Source organism: Oncorhynchus clarkii, chromosome 12 (genome assembly GCF_045791955.1).
Source record: "Oncorhynchus clarkii lewisi isolate Uvic-CL-2024 chromosome 12, UVic_Ocla_1.0, whole genome shotgun sequence".
NCBI classification, from domain to species: domain Eukaryota; kingdom Metazoa; phylum Chordata; class Actinopteri; order Salmoniformes; family Salmonidae; genus Oncorhynchus; species Oncorhynchus clarkii.
The window spans coordinates 96,996,410-97,011,546 of record NC_092158.1 but is presented as its reverse complement, the minus strand read 5'-3'; the positions used below and the strand labels follow the sequence as shown (position 1 = coordinate 97,011,546).

Below are 15,137 nucleotides of genomic sequence, written 5' to 3'. Positions count from 1 at the left end.
GTGTTAGTCCAGGGTAACTATATCTATGTGTTAGTCCAGGGTAACTATATCTCTGTGTTAGTCCAGGGTAACTATATCTATGTGTTAGTCCAGGGTAACTATATCTATGTGTTAGTCCAGGGTAACTATATCTCTGTGTTAGTCCAGGGTAACTATATCTCTGTGTTAGTCCAGGGTAACTATATCTATGTGTTAGTCCAGGGTTACCTGGCAGAAAGTCTTCAACCTCAGGTGTAAGGGAGGGGTGCAGATCCATGATGTCCATATCCTGCATCCTGGCACCTGTTGACCAAATCACATTGGATCACCATATACTACATCTATTGTACGCAGCAATCACGTGCCTAGGAACCAGATTTATGCTGTTAATACTGATGCGGGTTTGCCCTAGGAGGAAGTACACCGTGTGCAGCTCACCCTGCACTAACATAAATAACATGAGAATGTCTACTTCTGATAAGTTTCCCAGTAAAGCAATGAAAACAAGCAAGCATCACAGAAAAGTGCTCAAAAATGGCCCACGTTAACCTACGTAGCTTTAAGAAACAAGGTTCATGAAATGAATAACTTGCTAGTAACAGATTACATTCATATTCTGACTATATCTGAAACTCTACTTAGACAATACCTTTAATGATACAGTGGTAGCAATACATGGTTATAACATTTACTAGAAAAGACAGGAATTCCAATGGTGGAGGTGTGGCTGTTTATATTCAAAACCACATTCCTGTAAAGATTAGAGAGGATCTCATGTTAAATACTGTTGATGTAATAATGGCTACAGATTAATCTGCCTCACCCAAAGCCCATTCTGGTGGGAAGCTGCTATAGACCACCAAGTGCTAACAGTCAGTATCTGGATAACGTGTGTGAAATGCTTGATAATATATGTGATATCAACTGAGAGTCAAAAATTTGGACACGCCTACACATTCCAGGGTTCTAGAACACCTACACATTCCAGGGTTCTAGAACACCTACACATTCCAGGGTTCTAGAACACCTACACATTCCAGGGTTCTAGAACACCGACACATTCCAGGGTTCTAGAACACCTACACATTCCAGGGTTCTAGAACACCTACACATTCCAGGGTTCTAGAACACCGACACATTCCAGGGTTCTAGAACACCTACACATTCCAGGGTTTTTCTTATTGTTTAAACTATTTTCTACATTGTAGAATAATAGTGAAGACATCAAAACTATGAAATAACACATATGGAATCATTTAGTAACCAAAAAAGTGTTTAAAAATTTTTGAATATATTTGAGATTCTTCAATATAGCCACCCTTTGCCTTGATGCCAGCTTTGCACCACTCTTGGCATTCTCTCAACGTAGGAAAACCAGTTCCAAAGGCTGGGCCTAATATAGTGTATGAGGTCATACAATATGTTTTGTAGTGATTCCCATGTTGTTGATGTAAAGAATATTTGTTGGTCCGTGGTGTGTAATGAGAAGCAACCCAGACGTTGCACTTGACACATTTATGAAATTGCTTATCCCAGTAACTAATAGGCACACACCCGTTAAGAACATGACTTGTTTTAAAAAAAAACTGTTAAAATCCCCTGTGGATTGATGAGGAGAGAGAGAAGAGAGAGGGATGAAGAGGAGAGAGAGAAGAGAGAGGGATGAAGAGGAGAGAGAGAAGAGAGAGGGATGAAGAGGAGAGGGAGAAGAGAGGGATGAAGAGGAGAGAGAGGGCGATGAAGAGGAGAGAGAGAAGAGAGAGGGATTGATGAGGAATTAAAAAATAGTAAATAAATATATAAATGTTATGGTTTGAGAGGGATGAAGATGAGAGAGAGAAGAGAGAGGGATGAAGATGTTATGGTTTGAGAGGGATGAAGATGTTATGGTTTGAGAGGAATGGAGATGTTATGGTTTGAGAGGGATGAGGATGTTATGGTTTGAGAGGAATGAGGATGTTATGGTTTGAGAGGGATGAGGCAAAAGGAATGGAAAATAAGTCTGGCTGCACAACCGATTGGCTAACGTACTGCCATGTGACCAAACTGAATAAAAAAGATTGGCTAACGTCCTGTCATGTGACCAAACTGAATAAAAAAGAAACTATGAAACAAAGGTCAAGGGTCATAAATAATGACAGTAAAAATCTTCGGAGCACCTTCAATGACATGTTGGGAAATAAGGCAAACTCAGCTCCGTCATTCATTGAATCAGATGGCTCATTCATTATAAAACCCACTGATATTGCCAAACTACCTCAAGGATTTTTTTTTTTAAATTGGCAAGATAAGCAAACTTAGGCATGATGACACGCCAGCAACAAACGCTGACACGACACATCGATTGTATATCTGACCATATTATGACAGACAAGAATTGTACTTTTGAGTTCCGTAAAGTCAGTGTGAAAGAGGTGAACAAAGTATTGACAATAAGGACAAGTCACAGAGGATCTGACAATCTGGATGGAAAATGACTGAGGATAATCACGTACGATATTGCCCACTCCTATTTGCCACATCTTTAATTTAAGCCTGCTAGAAAGTGTGTGACCCCTCAGGCTTGAAGGGAAGCTAAAGTCATTCCACTACCTAAGAATAGTAAAGCACCTTTTACTGGCTCAAATAGCTGACCAATCAGCCTGTTACCACTTGTGTTTGACCAGATAAACTCTTCAAAAAAATAAATGTCCTCTCACTGTCAACTGTGTTTATTTTCAGCAGACTTAATATGTGTAAATATTTGTATGAACACGACAAGATTCAACAACTGAGACATAAACTGAACAAGTTCCACAGAAATGTGACTAACAGAAATTGAATAATGTGTTGATTTAAAAAAAAAGATTGTGGGGGCTGTCTTGTTAGACTTCAATGCCACTTTTGACATTAGCAATCATAGTCTGCTGCTGGAAAAACGTATGTGTTATGGCTTTACACCCCCCTGCTATAATGTGGATAAAGAGTTACTTGTCTAACAGAACACAGAGGGTGTTCTTTAATGGAAGCCTCTCAAACATAATCCAGGTAGAATCAGGAATTCCCCAGGGCAGCTGTCTAGGCCCCTTGCTTTTTTCAATCTTTACTAATGACATGAGTAAAGCCAGAGTTTCTATGTATGCGGATGACTCAACACTAGACAAGTCAGCTACGACAACGACTGAAATGACTGCAACACTTAACAAACAGCTGCAGATAGTTTCAGAATGAATGTCAAGGAATAAGTTAGTCCTAAATATCTATAAACTAAAAGCATTGTATTTGAGTCAAATCGTTCACTAAACCCTAAACCTCAACTAAATCTTGTAATGAATAACGTGGAAATGTACCAAGTAGAGGTGACTAAACTGCTTGATGTAACACTGAAATATAAACTGTCATGGTCAAAACATACTGATACAACATTAGCTAAGATGGGGAGAAGTCTGTCCATAATAAAGCGCTGCTCTACCTTCTTAACACTATCAACAAGGCAGGTCCTACAGGCCCTAGTTTCTGCCTTCTTAAACAACACTATAAACAAGGCAGGTCCTATAGGCCCTAGTTTCTGCCTTCTTAAACAACACTATCAACAAGGCAGGTCCTACAGGCCCTAGTTTCTGCCTTCTTAAACAACACTATAAACAAGGCAGGTCCTATAGGCCCTAGTTTATGCCTTCTTAAACAACACTATCAACAAGGCAGGTCCTACAGGCCCTAGTTTCTGCCTTCTTAAACAACACTATCAACAAGGCAGGTCCTACAGGCCCTAGCTTTTATTGACAATTACATGAAGTTGATGCAAAGAGTCAATATTTGCAGTGTTGACCCTTCTTTTTCCAGACCTCTGCAATCCGCCCTGGCATTCTGTCAATTAACTTCTGGGCCACATCCTGACTGATGGCAGCCCATTCTTGCATAATCAATGCTTGGAGTTTGTCAGAATTTGTGGGTTTTTGTTTGTCCACCCGCCATTTGAATCAACTTAAGGAGACAGTCCTGACGCTTGCGGGTCTTTCTTGGGCACCCTGAAGCCTTCTTCACAACAATTTAACCGCTCTCCTTGAAGTTCTTGATGATCCGATAAATGGTTGATTTTGGTGCAATCTTACTGGCAGCAATATCCTTGCATGTGAAGCTATTTTTATGCAAAGCAATGACGACGGCACGTGTTTCCTTGCAGGTAACCATGGTTGACAGAGGAAGAACAATGATTCCAAGATCCACCCTCCTTTAAAGCTTCCAGTCTGTTATTCAAACTCAATCAACACGACAGAGTAATCTCCAGCCTTGTCCTTGTCAACACTCACACCTGTGTTAATGAGAGAATCACTGACATGATGTCAGCTAGTCCTTTTGTGGCAGGGCTGAAATAGAGTGGAAATGTTTTTGGGGGATTCAGTTCATTTGCATGGCAAAGGGGGACTTTGCAATTAATTGCAATTCATCTGATCACTCTTCATAACATTCTGGAGAACATGCAAATTACCATCATATAAACTGAGGCAGCAGACTTTGTGAAAATTAATATTTGTGTCATTCTCAAAACTTTTGGCCACGACTGTACATCGTACCAGCTCCTTCCTGGCCTCAAAAGAAAAACAAGCCTTATGACGGTAATAAAATCCTATTTTCAGCTTGAGCTTCCTTATCAAGTTCTCTACATGCACAGTGAAGCTCAGCTTATCATCAACCCACACACCCAAATATTTGTACACTTTAACTCGCTCTATAGTATGTCCAGCTAATGCAGCAATGACATGATCGGTAACATGCCTGGCATTTGAAAATACCATGCATTTTGTTTTTACCCGAATTTAGAATCAGCTTTAAAATCATACAGATTCTGTTGTATGATGTTTAAATGGTCTTTGGGCATTTAAAAAAAATCTAAAGATAAACTACTACCACTAGAATAAAGATATAAATAAATAATAAAGTTTAAAATAAAGTAATAAAGTATCATCTGCATAAAACAATAATAACATCCGGTGTTTTTCAATAAGATTCCCAATGTTGTTGACATACAAAACAAAAAAAATAGTGGGCCCAAAATAGAACCTTGCGGAACACCTAGAGCACCACCTCTATGGACGCAGATTTACAACCATCCGCCGTTACACATTCTGAACGATTTGATAGGTCGTGTATAAACAGAGCTGGAGCACGACCAGTAATTCCACAACATTTAAACCTTTGCACTACGAACACAGCATGGTCCACGGTGTCAAATGCCTTCGACAAATCGATAAAGACGGACAACACAATGTAACTTTCATATCAAGAGCACAGTGCACGTCATTTAAAACCTTCACTGTTGCTGAAACAGTGCTGTGGCCAGACCTACAAAACCTGATTTTACAATCCATTGAAGATGTTGTTTTCTTGGAAGTAGGCCTTTGATCTGTTTACTAACTAAGGACTCCAGTACCTTTGAAGGACAATGTTGATACGGGTTAATAATAGTTGTCAAGTAGTGAAGGATCTCCAACTTTTCAGGAGAGGCAGTACAAAAGCAGATTTCCATAATGTGGGAAAATCTTTAACATCAAGCGTGAGGTTAAAAATACATGTTAAGGGGGGAGCAATGATGTCTGCAGCTACAGCTAGGTGTAGGAAGCACGGGGTCCAGGGTTACGGTCTCTAGCATCAGGACCTCTCAGTAAGGTGTTGGGTTACGGTCTCTAGCATCAGGACCTCTCAGCTAGGTGTAGGAAGCACGGGGTCCAGGGTTACGGTCTCTAGCATCAGGACCTCTCAGCTAGGTGTAGGAAGCACGGGGTCCAGGGTTACGGTCTCTAGCATCAGGACCTCTCAGCTAGGTGTAGGAAGCACGGGGTCCAGGGTTACGGTCTCTAGCATCAGGACCTCTCAGCTAGGTGTAGGAAGCACGGGGTCCAGGGTTACGGTCTCTAGCATCAGGACCTCTCAGCTAGGTGTAGGAAGCACGGGGTCCAGGGTTACGGTCTCTAGCATCAGGACCTCTCAGCTAGGTGTAGGAAGCACGGGGTCCAGGGTTACGGTCTCTAGCATCAGGACCTCTCAGTAAGGTGTTGGGTTACGGTCTCTAGCATCAGGACCTCTCAGCTAGGTGTAGGAAGCACGGGGTCCAGGGTTACGTTCTCTAGCATCAGGACCTCTCAGCTAGGTGTAGGAAGCACGGGGTCCAGGGTTACGGTCTCTAGCATCAGGACCTCTCAGTAAGGTGTTGGGTTACGGTCTCTAGCATCAGGACCTCTCAGCTAGGTGTAGGAAGCACGGGGTCCAGGGTTACGGTCTCTAGCATCAGGACCTCTCAGTAAGGTGTTGGGTTACGGTCTCTAGCATCAGGACCTCTCAGCTAGGTGTAGGAAGCACGGGGTCCAGGGTTACGGTCTCTAGCATCAGGACCTCTCAGTAAGGTGTTGGGTTACGGTCTCTAGCATCAGCACCTCTCAGCTAGGTGTAGGAAGCACGGGGTCCAGGGTTACGGTCTCTAGCATCAGGACCTCTCAGTAAGGTGTTGGGTTACGGTCTCTAGCATCAGGACCTCTCAGCTAGGTGTAGGAAGCACGGGGTCCAGGGTTACGGTCTCTAGCATCAGGACCTCTCAGTAAGGTGTTGGGTTACGGTCTCTAGCATCAGCACCTCTCAGCTAGGTGTAGGAAGCACGGGGTCCAGGGTTACGGTCTCTAGCATCAGGACCTCTCAGTAAGGTGTTGGGTTACGGTCTCTAGCATCAGGACCTCTCAGTAAGGTGTAGGAAGCACAGGGTCCAGGGTTACGGTCTCTAGCATCAGGAACTCTCATTGGGTTACGGTCTCTAGCATCAGGACCTCTCGGCTAGGTGTAGGAAGCACGGGGTCCAGGGTTACGGTCTCTAGCATCATGAACTCTCATTGGGTTATGGTCTCTAGCATCAGGACCTCTCAGCTACGTGTAGGAAGCACGGGGTCCAGGGTTACGGTCTCTAGCATCAGGACATTTCAGCTAGGTGTAGGAAGCAGGGGGTCCAGGGTTACGGTCTCTAGCATCAGGACCTCTCAACTAGGTGTAGGAAGCACGGGGTCCAGGGTTACGGTCTCTAGCATCAGGACCTCTCAGTAAGGTGTTGGGTTACGGTCTCTAGCATCAGGACCTCTCAGCTAGGTGTAGGAAGCACGGGGTCCAGGGTTACGGTCTCTAGCATCAGGACCTCTCAGCTAGGTGTAGGAAGCACAGGGTCCAGGGTTACGGTCTCTAGCATCAGGACCTCTCAGCTAGGTGTAGGAAGCACGGGGTCCAGGGTTACGGTCTCTAGCATCAGGACCTCTCAGTAAGGTGTTGGGTTACGGTCTCTAGCATCAGGACCTCTCATTGGGTTATGGCCTCTAGCATCAGGGCCTCTCATTGGATTACGGTCTCTAGCATCAGGACATCTCAATAAGGTGTTGGGTTACGGTTTCTAGCATCAGCACCTCTCAATAAGGTGTTGGGTTACGGTCTCTAGCATCAGGGCCTCTCATTGGGTTACGGTCTCTAGCATCAGGACCTCTCATTGGGTTACGGTCTCTAGCATCAGGGCCTCTCATTGGGTTACGGTCTCTAGCATCAGGACCTCTCATTGGGTTACGGTCTCTAGCATCAGGACCTCTCATTGGGTTACGGTCTCTAGCATCAGGGCCTCTCATTGGGTTACGGTCTCTAGCATCAGGACCTCTCATTGGGTTACGGTCTCTAGCATCAGGACCTCTCATTGGGTTACGGTCGAGATCGAGGGTCCCATAGGGCGGTGCAATATTGGCCCAGGGTCGTTCGGGTTAGGGGAGGGTTTGGTCGGGGTATGCCATCATTGTAAAATAAGAATTTGTTCTTAACTGAAATTGTCTAGTTAAATAAAATAATAAACTAAATTTCTAGAATTTTGAACAATATTCAACATTCTCAATGTTTTGTCCCATCTCTCTAAACATAATGTCTCTGGTCTCTGTCTGTCTGTCTGGTCTCTGTCTCTAAACATAATGTCTCTGGTCTCAGTCAGGTCTGTCTGGTCTCTGTCTCTAAACATAATGTCTCTGGTCTCTGTCTGTCTGTCTGGTCTCTGTCTCTAAACATAATGTCTCTGGTCTCTGTCTGTCTGTCTGGTCTCTGTCTCTAAACATAATGTCTCTGGTCTCTGTCTGTCTGTCTGGTCTCTGTCTCTAAACATAATGTCTCTGGTCTCTGTCTGTCTGTCTGGTCTCTGTCTCTAAACATAATGTCTCTGGTCTCTGTCTGGTCTGTCTGGTCTCTGTCTCTAAACATAATGTCTCTGGGCTCTGTCTGTTTACACTATAACTAGCCTATTGGGCTTCAGCAGGGACCCCAGAGCAGCATGTCCCGTCTCTCTCTAAACATAATAGTTGTTGATTTACTCTGTAACTAGCCTATGAGCTACCCACATCCTGGGGGGGGGGGGGGGTGAGAGAATGATATTAAAACAGATCAGAAAGTAAAAGCATTGCCTAATTAATGAACTCCACGCCCCCCCCCCCCCCCACACACACACACACGTGTCACAGTATTGCTCTTTGAAACATGTGGGGGGGGGGGGGGGGGGGGCATGATACAAGTCCTACAGTAAAATAATAAATTCCAGATAACCTGCCAAACACAAATTAAACATTACAGAAGACAAGATTGCAACACACGGTAGTATTCCTTCTGAATAACAGAACGGAGAACAACACCTACCGGGGGCCATTAGAGGACACCTGGTCATTCACTTTTTCTCGTTGTTGACTGGAATCCCCCCCAAACACCCCCAAAAAACCCGCATCAAATCACACGCCACATGCAATCATTTACAAACAAAAGTAATTGCGAAATTAAATTTGATTTACAAATATAAAAACAGTACAACTCTTAAATAAATAGTACAAAATAAGTTCAGACCAGTAATTCCACAACATTTAAACCTTTGCACTACGAACACAGCATGGTCCACGGTGTCAAATGCCTTCGACAAATCGATAAAGACGGACAACACAATGTAACTTTCATATCAAGAGCACAGTGCACGTCATTTAAAACCTTCACTGTTGCTGAAACAGTGCTGTGGCCAGACCTACAAAACCTGATTTTACATTCCATTGAAGATGTTGTTTTCTTGGAAGTAGGCCTTTGATCTGTTTACTAACTAAGGACTCCAGTACCTTTGAAGGACAATGTTGATACGGGTTAATAATAGTTGTCAAGTAGTGAAGGATCTCCAACTTTTCAGGAGAGGCAGTACAAAAGCAGATTTCCATAATGTGGGAAAATCTTTAACATCAAGCGTGAGGTTAAAAATACATGTTAAGGGGGGAGCAATGATGTCTGCAGCTACAGCTAGGTGTAGGAAGCACGGGGTCCAGGGTTACGGTCTCTAGCATCAGGACCTCTCAGCTAGGTGTAGGAAGCACGGGGTCCAGGGTTACGGTCTCTAGCATCAGGACCTCTCAGCTAGGTGTAGGAAGCACGGGGTCCAGGGTTACGGTCTCTAGCATCAGGACCTCTCAGCTAGGTGTAGGAAGCACGGGGTCCAGGGTTACGGTCTCTAGCATCAGGACCTCTCAGCTAGGTGTAGGAAGCACGGGGTCCAGGGTTACGGTCTCTAGCATCAGGACCTCTCAGCTAGGTGTAGGAAGCACGGGGTCCAGGGTTACGGTCTCTAGCATCAGGACCTCTCAGCTAGGTGTAGGAAGCACGGGGTCCAGGGTTACGGTCTCTAGCATCAGGACCTCTCAGCTAGGTGTAGGAAGCACGGGGTCCAGGGTTACGGTCTCTAGCATCATGAACTCTCATTGGGTTACGGTCTCTAGCATCAGGACCTCTCAGCTAGGTGTAGGAAGCACGGGGTCCAGGGTTACGGTCTCTAGCATCAGGACCTCTCAGCTAGGTGTAGGAAGCACGGGGTCCAGGGTTACGGTCTCTAGCATCAGGACCTCTCAGTAAGGTGTTGGGTTACGGTCTCTAGCATCAGGACCTCTCAGCTAGGTGTAGGAAGCACGGGGTCCAGGGTTACGTTCTCTAGCATCAGGACCTCTCAGCTAGGTGTAGGAAGCACGGGGTCCAGGGTTACGGTCTCTAGCATCAGGACCTCTCAGTAAGGTGTTGGGTTACGGTCTCTAGCATCAGGACCTCTCAGCTAGGTGTAGGAAGCACGGGGTCCAGGGTTACGGTCTCTAGCATCAGGACCTCTCAGTAAGGTGTTGGGTTACGGTCTCTAGCATCAGGACCTCTCAGCTAGGTGTAGGAAGCACGGGGTCCAGGGTTACGGTCTCTAGCATCAGGACCTCTCAGTAAGGTGTTGGGTTACGGTCTCTAGCATCAGCACCTCTCAGCTAGGTGTAGGAAGCACGGGGTCCAGGGTTACGGTCTCTAGCATCAGGACCTCTCAGTAAGGTGTTGGGTTACGGTCTCTAGCATCAGGACCTCTCAGCTAGGTGTAGGAAGCACGGGGTCCAGGGTTACGGTCTCTAGCATCAGGACCTCTCAGTAAGGTGTTGGGTTACGGTCTCTAGCATCAGCACCTCTCAGCTAGGTGTAGGAAGCACGGGGTCCAGGGTTACGGTCTCTAGCATCAGGACCTCTCAGTAAGGTGTTGGGTTACGGTCTCTAGCATCAGGACCTCTCAGTAAGGTGTAGGAAGCACAGGGTCCAGGGTTACGGTCTCTAGCATCAGGAACTCTCATTGGGTTACGGTCTCTAGCATCAGGACCTCTCGGCTAGGTGTAGGAAGCACGGGGTCCAGGGTTACGGTCTCTAGCATCATGAACTCTCATTGGGTTATGGTCTCTAGCATCAGGACCTCTCAGCTACGTGTAGGAAGCACGGGGTCCAGGGTTACGGTCTCTAGCATCAGGACCTTTCAGCTAGGTGTAGGAAGCAGGGGGTCCAGGGTTACGGTCTCTAGCATCAGGACCTCTCAACTAGGTGTAGGAAGCACGGGGTCCAGGGTTACGGTCTCTAGCATCAGGACCTCTCAGTAAGGTGTTGGGTTACGGTCTCTAGCATCAGGACCTCTCAGCTAGGTGTAGGAAGCACGGGGTCCAGGGTTACGGTCTCTAGCATCAGGACCTCTCAGCTAGGTGTAGGAAGCACAGGGTCCAGGGTTACGGTCTCTAGCATCAGGACCTCTCAGCTAGGTGTAGGAAGCACGGGGTCCAGGGTTACGGTCTCTAGCATCAGGACCTCTCAGTAAGGTGTTGGGTTACGGTCTCTAGCATCAGGACCTCTCATTGGGTTATGGCCTCTAGCATCAGGGCCTCTCATTGGATTACGGTCTCTAGCATCAGGACCTCTCAATAAGGTGTTGGGTTACGGTTTCTAGCATCAGCACCTCTCAATAAGGTGTTGGGTTACGGTCTCTAGCATCAGGGCCTCTCATTGGGTTACGGTCTCTAGCATCAGGACCTCTCATTGGGTTACGGTCTCTAGCATCAGGGCCTCTCATTGGGTTACGGTCTCTAGCATCAGGACCTCTCATTGGGTTACGGTCTCTAGCATCAGGACCTCTCATTGGGTTACGGTCTCTAGCATCAGGGCCTCTCATTGGGTTACGGTCTCTAGCATCAGGACCTCTCATTGGGTTACGGTCTCTAGCATCAGGACCTCTCATTGGGTTACGGTCGAGATCGAGGGTCCCATAGGGCGGTGCAATATTGGCCCAGGGTCGTTCGGGTTAGGGGAGGGTTTGGTCGGGGTATGCCATCATTGTAAAATAAGAATTTGTTCTTAACTGAAATTGTCTAGTTAAATAAAATAATAAACTAAATTTCTAGAATTTTGAACAATATTCAACATTCTCAATGTTTTGTCCCATCTCTCTAAACATAATGTCTCTGGTCTCTGTCTGTCTGTCTGGTCTCTGTCTCTAAACATAATGTCTCTGGTCTCAGTCAGGTCTGTCTGGTCTCTGTCTCTAAACATAATGTCTCTGGTCTCTGTCTGTCTGTCTGGTCTCTGTCTCTAAACATAATGTCTCTGGTCTCTGTCTGTCTGTCTGGTCTCTGTCTCTAAACATAATGTCTCTGGTCTCTGTCTGTCTGTCTGGTCTCTGTCTCTAAACATAATGTCTCTGGTCTCTGTCTGTCTGTCTGGTCTCTGTCTCTAAACATAATGTCTCTGGTCTCTGTCTGGTCTGTCTGGTCTCTGTCTCTAAACATAATGTCTCTGGGCTCTGTCTGTTTACACTATAACTAGCCTATTGGGCTTCAGCAGGGACCCCAGAGCAGCATGTCCCGTCTCTCTCTAAACATAATAGTTGTTGATTTACTCTGTAACTAGCCTATGAGCTACCCACATCCTGGGGGGGGGGGGGGGGGGGGGTGAGAGAATGATATTAAAACAGATCAGAAAGTAAAAGCATTGCCTAATTAATGAACTCCACGCCCCCCCCCCCCCCCCACACACACACACACGTGTCACAGTATTGCTCTTTGAAACATGTGGGGGGGGGGGGGGGGGGGGGGGCATGATACAAGTCCTACAGTAAAATAATAAATTCCAGATAACCTGCCAAACACAAATTAAACATTACAGAAGACAAGATTGCAACACACGGTAGTATTCCTTCTGAATAACAGAACGGAGAACAACACCTACCGGGGGCCATTAGAGGACACCTGGTCATTCACTTTTTCTCGTTGTTGACTGGAATCCCCCCCAAACACCCCCAAAAAACCCGCATCAAATCACACGCCACATGCAATCATTTACAAACAAAAGTAATTGCGAAATTAAATTTGATTTACAAATATAAAAACAGTACAACTCTTAAATAAATAGTACAAAATAAGTTCACATTAATTGTCTTTTCAAAAAAAGATATGTTTTTTTTTATTTCACCGGAGCAAGTGCGTCGGATAAAAACTATATTGAGGAGAAAAAGACCCCAAAAATCTCACCTGTCTGGCGGGCATCGAGAGTCTCCATCCCCTCGGTTAAAACGCAACAGCTTCCACCATATGATCCACTATATGATCCATGCATTAAGCTATAGCTGTCCTTGAACGCTCCGTGCACTTTGCTGCCGTTTGTTGTGCGTCTGTCTGTTCGCGTCGCACCCACCGCATCGATTCACTTTTACTTTCGATAGGAATCTCATTGTGCGTCTATTCTCTACTCTCTCTCTCTCTCTGTCCCATTCGTTTCCACTGTTCTACAAGCTTAAAGACAAGTGCTTTCATCACTCAGACCAAGGGGTGTATTTATTTAACCTTTAATTTAACCAGGCAAGTCAGTTAATAAGAACACATTTTTTATTTTCAATGACGGCCTAGGAACAGTGGGTTAACTGGTCTAGGAACTGTGGATCAACTGCCTGTTCAGGGGCAGAACGACAGATTTGTACCTTGTCAGCTCGGGGATTTGAACTTGCAACCTTTCAGGTTACTAGTCCAACGCTAGGCTACCCTGCCGCCCCAATGGCTACAATCGGAAACAGGTGAGACTGTGGAACCCCACCAATGCCCGACTAACTAACTATTGGTAATGTTAAAGAGCTGATTATGTTGCAAGGACAAAAAAAAAGACAGAAGAAGACTCCCTCCATCTGTTTTTTTAGAGGAGGAAATTACATGGGAGTTTTGGCTTCAGTCTAGCTGGGAAAGTACCAGCCATACCAACCGGTCTATCTGTGTGGCCATATGCCATACCAGTCTGATAGGCGCATACACACGCACAGGCGCAACATAAACAGATACCAGCCACGCCACTTACTTCACCATACCACACCCCCCCTCCCTCACGGAAATGCCCCCCTCATTCCTTTCACTGACATTGTAGCTGGCATGGTAATACCAGTTTGGTTACCAGGCGCTGACATAATCGCATCAAACGGACGCCGGACGCAAAACCCACACGCCAGTGTGTCCTCAAACGCTCTAACACAGAACGTGACAAAACGGACGAGCTCCGTGTAAAATGCCCTCCGACATGTTACATTCAGCATTCCGACATGTTACGACCTGAAAAATGGAAACACGATCTATAATTTCTTCCGCAGCCATGCGGGGCAGTGTTGGCACCGGGTTCCTTGATCTGATCTATAACCTATTCATCAAAGTAGACTATTTTTTTTAAATATCTTTTTTTGTTGCATTGATAAACAAATATAATCTCAGCGACTGTTCAGACAATAAAACCAAACAACAAGAATTCATCGAAAAAGGTATTTTGTTCAGAATAACTATTGATTTACAGGCTATTGTTCAGTGGTAGAACCTGATGTAGTCAACAGTGATGAGTAAGACTGTGGGAACTTAGATTTTCTAAACTTTATGTTGTTATAGCCTATTTTTATTTTATTTTTTCATTATATATATATATATTTTTTAAAGAAGTTAATTGATACGCTATTAGCCCACATAGGCAGTCGGCCAACAAGAGGGCCATTTAGGGCCAATAGTTTCACACTCTGTTATGTTTCAGCAACAGGAGGCTACTGTTCAAAAACCATTTTAAATGAATAGGACCTAAACGCTCAAGAAAAACGTCATTGTTCAGTTTAATAAATTGTTCAAGGGCAAAGTAGCCTAGTAGAACAGTGCATTTTCACAGAAGCATCCTGTTCAATAGGCCTTAATTCGTCTCCTGTTCAATAGGCCTAAATTAGTCTCCTGTTCAATAGTCCTAAATTAGTCTCCTGTTCAATAGGCCTAAATTAGTCTCCTGTTTAATAGGCCTAAATTAGTCTCATGTTCAATAGGCCTTAGTCTCCTGTTCAATAGGCCTTAATTAGTCTCATGTTCAATAGGCCTAAATTAGTCTCCTGTTCAATAGGCCTAAATTAGTCTCCTGTTCAATGGGCCTAAATTAGTCTCCTGTTCAATAGGCCTAAATTAGTCTCCTGTTCAATAGGCCTAAATTAGTCTCCTGTTCAATAGGCCTAAATTAGTCTCCTGTTCAATAGGCCTAAATTAGTCTCCTGTTCAATAGGCCTAAATTAGTCTCCTGTTCAATAGGCCTAAATTAGTCTCCTGTTCAATAGGCTTAAATTAGTCTCCTGTTCAACAGGCCTAAATACTCTAATTTTTTAATACATTTTGAAGAAAAAAGTTAATTTCCAAATAAATGTTCAAGAGAAAAAAAGGGAACTGTGCAGTACTTTATAAAATTATATATAAATATTTGTTTGCTTTGGGTCAGATGCAGTCCTCAGACGTTCACTTTGTCACATGGTCCGACGATTGTGGATG

General features: G+C 44.8%; 1 protein-coding gene across 1 annotated transcript in view; it reads right to left on the bottom strand.

Annotated features, from left to right (window-relative positions):
- Positions 1-12,992, bottom strand: part of LOC139422617 (MHC class II transactivator-like) — a 41,502-nt gene extending 28,510 nt beyond the window's left edge. Inside the window, exons 1-2 of the mRNA XM_071173762.1 lie at positions 12,846-12,992; positions 208-282 (exon numbers count right to left, since the gene is read on the bottom strand). Of these exons, the coding sequence (XP_071029863.1) occupies positions 208-282; positions 12,846-12,930 (160 nt within the window). The 5' untranslated portion in view covers positions 12,931-12,992. The remainder of the gene's footprint in view (positions 1-207; positions 283-12,845) is intronic.
- Between the last annotated feature and the right edge of the window lie 2,145 nt (positions 12,993-15,137).